At 33.0% G+C, this 8876-nt stretch overlaps 1 protein-coding gene and 2 non-coding genes across 3 annotated transcripts; 2 read left to right on the forward strand and 1 right to left on the reverse strand.

The window, feature by feature from the left end:
- The first annotated feature begins 2617 nt into the window (after window positions 1-2617).
- On the forward strand, window positions 2618-4265 carry LOC107818752 (LOB domain-containing protein 16-like). The gene is made up of 2 exons (XM_016644805.2): window positions 2618-3016; window positions 3843-4265. The coding sequence occupies exons 1-2, from the start codon at window positions 2735-2737 to the stop codon at window positions 4128-4130; spliced, it is 570 nt and encodes a 189-aa protein (XP_016500291.1). The 5' UTR covers window positions 2618-2734; the 3' UTR covers window positions 4131-4265.
- Window positions 4266-4469: 204 nt separating this feature from the next.
- TRNAG-GCC (transfer RNA glycine (anticodon GCC)) lies at window positions 4470-4540 on the reverse strand. The gene has a single exon. It is a non-coding gene; the product is annotated as a tRNA-Gly (tRNA).
- Window positions 4541-4664: 124 nt separating this feature from the next.
- Window positions 4665-7786, forward strand: LOC107818750 (uncharacterized). Its single transcript, XR_012693904.1, has 2 exons — window positions 4665-5394; window positions 7386-7786. It is a non-coding gene; the product is annotated as an uncharacterized LOC107818750 (transcript).
- The last annotated feature ends 1090 nt before the right edge of the window (window positions 7787-8876 follow it).

Below are 8876 nucleotides of genomic sequence, written 5' to 3' on the forward strand. Positions count from 1 at the left end.
TTTTAATGTATTATTTCAAGCTTTGACTTAGAACTTTTGAATGGTCAAATATGTTTTATAGCCCATAAAAGTTAGTGATTCAAATAAATTCCAAAGCAAAATCAAATCAATTAAAATGCTAACAAAAAAAAAATCAATTCAATACTAGGAATGATAATAGTATTGGATATTTATTTTCTTAGTTTTTCATTACGTAGATAGTGAAAATACATAACATACTTTTAATATTATTTAGTCATGTAATTAATACTTCGTACTTATTAGTAGTACTTATTTAACATGATTTAGTACTTTTAGATTGTATTTATTTTTATTATGGCTTATTAATTAACAATATTTATTTATACGATTTGTTGACTGTTTTAGTATAATTATGACTCATCTCACAATATTTTGTATTATTTTATTGGGTAACATCTTATATGGTTTTATCCTACTAGGACCTAAGAAATATTAGAGCACAAATTATAAAATTTATGCTATGAAGATTTGGTCGAGAAAACCGAAAAATTCGAGAAAAACCGAGATTGAAAAACCCGACTTTTGTTGGTTTGGTTAATAGATTTAAAAATCCGAGATAATTAGTTTGGTTTGGTAATTGGAAAACTCGAACCAACCCGGTTCATGTACACCCCTACATATGATTGTGCTGAAAAGTGGCTAATCCACGTTATTGTTACTCCTTTCGGTTCATTTTAATTTTTTTTATGGTCTATAATATTTGATATTTCAGAATTTAGATATCAAGAAGAAATTAATTTCTTGTTTTCAAAGTTGTCCTTGGAGTAAAGAGCCTAGGGATATTTATTATATTTTTAATAAATAAATTAAGGTTAATATGATCATTTTATTATTAATTAATGCTAAAAGATGGATTCCTTAATATGTATAAAAATAGCTAAAAAATCATTTAAAGTGGATCGAAGGGAGTATATATTATTGCAGTTCCTATTAAATTAGTAAAGATCCAACCGAAAAACGAAGAGCTTAACTTATTCAGACAATTGTAATTTTAATTACTATTAGATGAAGATAACCTACAAAATATATAATTATTCACAATAACCTTATCAATAAATCACTTAATCTTTATCTTGTTAAAATAGATAAATAATGAAAAATTAACTTTGCTGTCAATATATACACATAACGGAGGTAGTAAAGAGTCAAACAAAGCTGTGACTAAAAAAAAAGTCAAAAAAAGCTGTCGGCAAAGCTTCATCTCCACGTGAGAAGAAAATAAAATTGGAGAAAGTAACAAAAAAGAAGCAGCAGTTCCCAGGTGCGGCGATCGGCGGGAAAATACTTAAACAAATAAACATGCACAATTATTTTCTGCTATTAAAAAATAAAACGTAACCGTTCAATTAAATAACATGACAAATGACTACGGCCCCGCCAACCGTGTCACTATATGTTATTCTTTTCCTACTATAGAAAAAATGACTTTTCTTCTTCAATTGGAACTAATAAACTAATCGAAAAATTCCATTCTAAGTCTAAGAACATATAGCTCCGGGAGTTAGAGGCGGACCCAGAATTTGAAGGTTAGGAATATAGTTTTGGATTCAATCAAAATTTACTTGCATAAATTAAGGGTATCCATTACTAATATATTACTATTTTCTAAAGATATGTACATAGAGTTTTTATCGAACTTTACGGGTACCAGTCACTCCTTTCGGTATAGCATAGGTCTGCCTTGTTGGGAATTTGTCCTGATTTTCTTACCTTATTCTTTTACTTGAAGGAAGTGTATACTATTAACCATAATTGTAACACCCAGACTTCCATAAGAGGGGTGATTGTAACAACCCAGACTTTAGAGAGTGTTCCACATCAGCAAAATACAAGAGAGTTTTAGGTATATAAGTTAACAACTCTTAGACCCTAGTAACACATTTTAAAGTCGTGCGGACCTAGGCCCAAAGCGAATAATACCACTAGTGGGTTGGGTTGTTACAAAAACTGTTTTATTTTTCCTTAAAGGAAAATATAGATCTCTCCCATAGTTGACATATTTCTTTCCCGAAGGAAAATATGTGGCCTCACTGAATATTTTTAAAATATATATTTTTATATTAGTATTATCATGTATAAATCAATTGACCAAACCCATATCATATAATAAAGTGTTTTTATAGCTCTTTTATCGTCTGATTTATCGTCATTGAAGATTTGTAATTGTAAGCTTCCGCATGACGCCTTGTTATTTTCGAACCCAACATATCTCTACCTAGGGTGCAGTTTAGATCGTCAATAGAGTGAGTTGATAATCATGAGGTTTCACGTGCAAATTCGAGCGGAAGCGTAAAAAAGGTGATTTCATCCCATCTGTTTAGGCATTGGTAAATAGAATTGCTCAGTATTTATGTTAGTGGAAGGTTACAAGTACTCTAAAATTAGTTGAGATGTGCACAAACTATACATCACCGTCAAAATAAGCTTAAGAAGCAATCATATAGTATAAAAATGGAATAATAAAAACTAGCTAGGATAACAAATTCTTATTGACTATTGCATAAGCCATTAATAATTGTCCCCTTAGAACCCAACACACAGACCTTTTATGTCCCTACTTTCAGACTTATAAGACTTCTCCAAATCCACCATTTAGCCCCACTTTACATTTCACCATCTCCATCATTTCCTATTGTGCTCGTGCGCCCCATTTCTCTTTTTTCTACCTTCTTTTCTCTTTTGCTTTCTGAATAAATTTTGGGCTATATTGGCAATGGCAACTGGGACAGGATCACCTTGTGGTGCATGCAAATTTCTACGGCGAAAATGTGCTGTTGATTGTATTTTTGCACCTTATTTTTGTACAGAAGAAGGTCCTGCTAAATTTGCTGCAATTCACAAAGTGTTTGGAGCAAGTAATGTGTCTAAATTGTTGTTGCATGTTCCTGTTGCTGATCGTTGTGATGCTGTTGTCACCATTGCTTATGAAGCTCAAGCTAGGATCAAAGATCCTGTTTATGGTTGTGTTGCCAACATCTTCTCTTTACAACAGCAGGTAACTCAACATCTTGCCAGTAATTTTAGTATTATTCTTGTATTTTTATTATTACATGTTGTTTCTCCGAGGATCTATCGAAAATAACATGTTTATTTTCTCAAGGGAGTGGTAAGGTTGCATACGTACACTATTCTCTAGACTCCATTTTTAGGATTACACTGCGTTTGTTGTTGTTGATCCGCCTCTACCCTTTCTCATTTGCTTTCGATTGTAATATATATCTCATCAGATTCTTAGCTGTGTTCCTTAAATCTTTGAAGCATGAAATCAGATATTTGCAAAAGACATAAATTCCACTCAACCAACTTGTTGTTAATGGCAAAATCTCTTTTCAACTTGCTAAGTATGATTAGTAAGTGATTTCTTTCTTAAGTTAGCTAGTTTTAATGGCTAGAAATTAACTATCAGTAATACATTCTTGTGTTGCATCGAATGTCATCATGTTTGACGTCTCAAAACTACTTATTCAGATCAAAGATCAAAAAGCAGAGATATTCGATCAAGTGCTGTAAAAATAAAAAATAAAAACCAAAATATATTCCTGTCCACAAAATAAAAATTTAATTTCACGTATGAATACCACTGGACTTCATAAAGTCATAAATCTAAATTTCATCGCATTAATGTAAGTGACTTTATTCAGTATAATAATAAAGTTCAGCTATTTTAATATATTGTGACTTTACTGTTATAATTGGTAAGGTTCAATGACCGTGAAATTAACCCTTATATTAAAACAAATAGTCGTAATATTTTTGCCCTAGTAGTAATTTCTCAAAGCCTTGTTCCGGAAATTGATTTCTTCTTGTTATGTATATTTCAGGTAGCATATTTGCAGGCTCAACTAATGCAAGTGAAGGCTGAGCTAGCTCAAAGCTTTATCAATTCAAGTAATCCTCAATGGAGCAACAATAATATGGAGTCAATTAGTGGATTAATGACATCGTCCTTTCCAGCTAATTATTATAATTATTTTAAGTCCAGCTCATCACCACAAAGCTCATTGGAGTCTTCTGATAATTGCAGTGATATTGGGATGAATATGCAAGACATGCAAAGCCTAGACCAACTCTTGTATCAAACATATACTAGTAGGAATATTGGCTTTTAGGATTATGCAAAACTGAGTCCTCCTTTGTTTTAAATTTGATGGACAAAATTACTAGGTACTTATGTTATTATTAGATATTGTGTAGCTTGTATTTGGTGAAATATAGTCGAAAAAGAAATCCTTTATCCCATCTCATATTCTCATGTTATTACCAAAACCAAGGCATTTTTCCATTTTCTTAATTTTATTTGATACCTAAGTTAATTGAGCTAATGGAAAAAATATGTATGTTTCCAGTTCTTAAGACAACTGATTAACTATGCACCAGAGCTTCTAGAGTATCTAACCATTAAGGAGATCGAAAAGAAGGTCAAAATGACAAAAAAAGGTAAAATATTTTGCACCAGCCGGGAATCGAACCCGGGTCTGTACCGTGGCAGGGTACTATTCTACCACTAGACCACTGGTGCTCACTGATACTTCATAGTTCCATAAAAATATAAACCATCAAAATCATATTTATACTGCCCCGTCTCTATGGAGGTGGGTGGAGATCAAGAGAAGCCAGGCATGTCATACTCTTCAAAGGTTGTGTCACATCAATTTTTATAGTAAATTTCTTGTGTATTCACTCTGAAAGAGAGAACTTGAATCGGTGAAAAAAGAGCATCAGAATATAATTATTTAATTCGGTGCTTTGCCCCAACTAACAAGAATAGAAAGATTTACTTAGATGTATTCTTTCATGTTTAGGGTCATGTACTTTGTTACTAATGATGGTTATTGAACCAGAAACATAGAATGGACGTCGATAGCTAAACACCAAAGATAAGTTTAACATATTATCAAACAAAGGCATAGCAAGACAAGCCTGGGTCTTTTTGGTCAAGTCATGATATTATATCGGCCAAAGATATAAAAGTGCAAAGAACTTAAATCCAATTGTATAATACTTGTTAGATATATGCATACTGGTTAAACATAAGCAAGAAACAAGATCTGGCCAGTTCATTTGACATGGAGCTGGCTAAAGTGATGAATTTCACCAAATCCATTGCTGCTGTGGTTAACGGAACTTTTGGGGAAGTGACTAAAAATGTACAGCTTTAGCAAACATTAAGGGCTATTAGTGCTCTAGATGAAAGAACGTGGATCATTTTGAGTCCAAACCCAAAGATAGTGGACTATTTTGTGTCTTTTCTCTTTATTTGGCCAGAACCCTTATTTTTTCATCCTCCCCCCTTCCTCTCCAATCTCTCTTTCGGCAGCAAGCGGCGAACGGCACAGCAGCAGGCGGCGTACGGCTGATCTGCGCATCTTCTAGGTTAGTTTCTATCTCTATTTTTCTCTTTCTTATTAATCCCTCCGTTCCAATTTATGTGAACATATTTGATTGAGCAGTTTAACAAAAAATAAATTTTTTTTGAAATTTGTAGTCTTAAACAAGTCAAAAGGGTCCAGAGTATTTGTGTGGCTTGTAAAAGCTTCTATTGAAAATTTAAGTTAAATTATTTCTAAATTTAGAAAGGGGTCATTCTTTTCTTAACAGATCAAATAGGAAATAGATTCATATAATTGGAAAGGAGGGAGTAACTCTTTGTGATTTGTGAGTTTCGATGACACTTACTGACCATTAAGTATGTTTAGTATGTAAGCAAGAGGATATACTCTAATCTGCGAATCATCACTGCAAATTGCACTTCTCAGTAAAAAAAATTGTTGGCAACACAAGATATTAGGGTAAGGGCTTGACGACTAAGCTTTGCCTGGTTTTCCGATGTAGAAATATCATATCTAAACTACATTTGTGTGTGTGAAATTCATATATTTATATACAACATATTATTTGGACATAAACAAAACCTTGATTTGGGGAGAGTGGTTAGCTTCTAGGAGAGAACAATGTCCTCTGAAGAATATCTGAAGGCTTTTTGTATATTTGTCTAGCCCAAAGGAAAATGATATCTAAGTATATCAATTGTCAAAGAAACAAACATGAACTACTTATGCAGTCTCACACTTACTATAACACGAGTTGGTTAGAACCTTTTTATAGTGAAATTCTTGAACTGGGAAATTTCTAAGCAAGACTAGATAGTGGATGATTGCGGAGAAGCATGCTTTTTTGTTGTTGCGTTTGATATTCTTTCTTATACTAGTAGTGATACTGTGGAAGGATGCAAAAAGAATACATCTAATAGGATGTAGGACCCATCTCAGCCTGATTATGATGAAATGAGAAGAAGAAACCTTCCCAGGGGGTTTTCCTGAAGGCACTCATATAATATTCGTATTTGGAGAAGTGAATGGGCTTGTCAAAAGGAAAAAAAAAGGATTGAATGGTGTTTTAGTCATGCAATTTCACTACTACTTTTTTGCTTTTTAAAATTGTTGGCTTATTATTAATGATATATAAGTTGGTTGGGTGGAAAGGGGTGGTTGGGTTGAGGTTCTGAATTTCATGTTGAAGATGTTGTTTACATAGCCTAAGTTGACATAAGCTTTGTTGTCTTTCAAAAAGAAAAAAAAAATTGAAATAAAGGAAAGACATCTGAGTTGAATACTATAACCGTTATGTCTCGAGTGAACTATAAAGATTGTCCTTATCATGAGAACTGCTAATTTTCTGTTTTTGTTAGTCAATATGATGGTAAAAGGATATAAGTTTCCATCTTCCTTATCTTCGTCCTTATCTTCGTAAGCAAGTATTCTGTCTTTTGTTTCTTCGTCATTACACTTGAAAAGTAAGCTTGGATCAAGGCCAGAACAAGCTATACAGGCAATCCTTATTGAACTTGAATCTAGCTCAAACTTTTTCCCTTCCAATTTGACCTGCTGAGTTTGTGCGCCTAGTGCTCATATGCCTATATATACATTAAGGAGTTCTTGCTACCGAGATTTAGTGTTGATGAACCATGGCATTTAAGTCAAAACAAGGACCAAGCAAACCAAAAGCAAAGAAAGACAAACTCATTTTGGACCAGCAAACAGTTTTGGTATAATGCTGGTTTTGTTTTGTTGTTTGGGTTATGGTATAGAAGAAAAGTTTTCAAACATGTTTTTGTGCAAGTTCGGATGTAGGCTCACAGATTTTTGGAATGAAAATCAAATGATTTGCCGAACTCTAAAATTTCTCTGTCCATCAGACTTGATTAGCTCCTTCAAACCATTGCCAACCTACTAACCTAAAAATTATGTTCCACTATCTGAAGTTTTCTTTTAGCTTGTCTTTTGATTATTGGTGGGTTTTCAACTATTTAGTTCTGCACATCTTTGGAAGACCAAATTTTCATCTGTTTTGGTTGTCTCTACCAGATAAGTAATGGGTGATAAGAAGAAGGCTGGAGCTCTATTCGTGAGGCTCGTTTCAGCTGCTGGAACTGGGTTTTTCTATGTAAAGAAGAAGACCAAAAAGCTTCAAACGAGTCAAACGAAACTTGAATTTAGAAAGTTTGATCCTCGTGTGAATTGTCATGTTTTGTTCAAGGAAGAAAAGATGAAGTGATACAAATGCCAAACTTGTACCAGACCCTTTTCACACTTGGTTTTCGTTTGTAGCAACCAGACGTGAATTTAGATAAAGAAACTTGTAGCACAACAATACGGTTGGTTTTTTTAGTTCAATCTACGTATTGTAATTCTCTGAGTTCGTTCGTGATCATGTAGCACTACAATTCGGTTGGTTTGTTTAGTTCAATGTATGGTTGGTTGGTTTGGCTGTGGACCAACGATTAATTTTGTTTACTGCAATAACATTTGCTCTCACATTACAGAATTAGCTGAAAGAACCTTCCATAGCCCTTGAACTATGATGTTTTTGAGTCTTTGAGTTCCAACTAAAAATTGGAAATGAACAAAACGGGACATGTAATACCTATGAAATTAATCAAATGACACTACCATAAACTAATAAAGAACCTTTTCTAGGCATTGCTCCATGAAGTTTTTAAGTCATTTAGTTATAATTACAATGGAATAAAGCTGCAAATATGGAACTATGTGGGAAATATCAATATCTATCAACATAACCAAATATATATTAGATTAAGCGCTAACTTTATCATGGCCAGCTTCTGCCTCTTATAATAGCTGAATCCAGTAAGGTTTCATGTAAGGTGTAAAGGAAAAAAGTTTACTATTATTAGGTGTTTGCATTAAAATGGAAGTCTAATTGTAAAGCACCATGTGCCAATGTGAGCAAATCGATTTAAATCGATCATTAGCCTCAAACATGTCTAGCTTTTATTTTACGTTTTAATTAACAATAATATTTGCTTATATATGTATTGTTATTTCATATTACACTAGGTATAGACAAATAAATAACTTTACCATATAAGTAAGGCTAATGTTATTGATTCGGAAACTGAAAATGACAACTTTCTCAGCTGTCTTTAAATCATAGGTGTGACTGGCAAGAAAATTGTCACTAACTCACAAAGTGAGATAGTACTATTTCATCTCTGAACTTAATTAGTGATTCCTTACATGCTGTAAAGGGGTACAGTTACAAAAACACCCTTGCCATTTTCATTGCCAAACATTTCCCTTTTCCTTTTTCATTTTTGGCATAAACATTTCTCTTTTCCTTGATTATAATTTATAACCATGCTATTATATAAAAGATAATTAAATACTTACATGAATTAACTGGTTGCAAGTACCTCATGACTAGTCCTGGAAGGCTATCATAAAAAGATAGATTAGCAAAAGAAGAACTTTAAGGAAAGTGAAGATGATTGTTTTGTTCTTTTGATACCCTAACCCCTTTTGTAATGAATTACTACTATGTTGCAGACTTAAAAG

This window comes from Nicotiana tabacum, chromosome 8 (assembly GCF_000715075.1).
Source record: "Nicotiana tabacum cultivar K326 chromosome 8, ASM71507v2, whole genome shotgun sequence".
Classification (NCBI taxonomy): domain Eukaryota; kingdom Viridiplantae; phylum Streptophyta; class Magnoliopsida; order Solanales; family Solanaceae; genus Nicotiana; species Nicotiana tabacum.

Coding starts and splice junctions, on each gene's coding strand:
- LOC107818752 (XM_016644805.2), top strand. CDS start 2,735: ATGGCAACTGGGACAGGATCACCTTGTGGTGCATGCAAATTTCTACGG. Junction 3,017..3,842: donor TCTTCTCTTTACAACAGCAG/GTAACTCAACAT, acceptor TGTATATTTCAG/GTAGCATATTTGCAGGCTCA.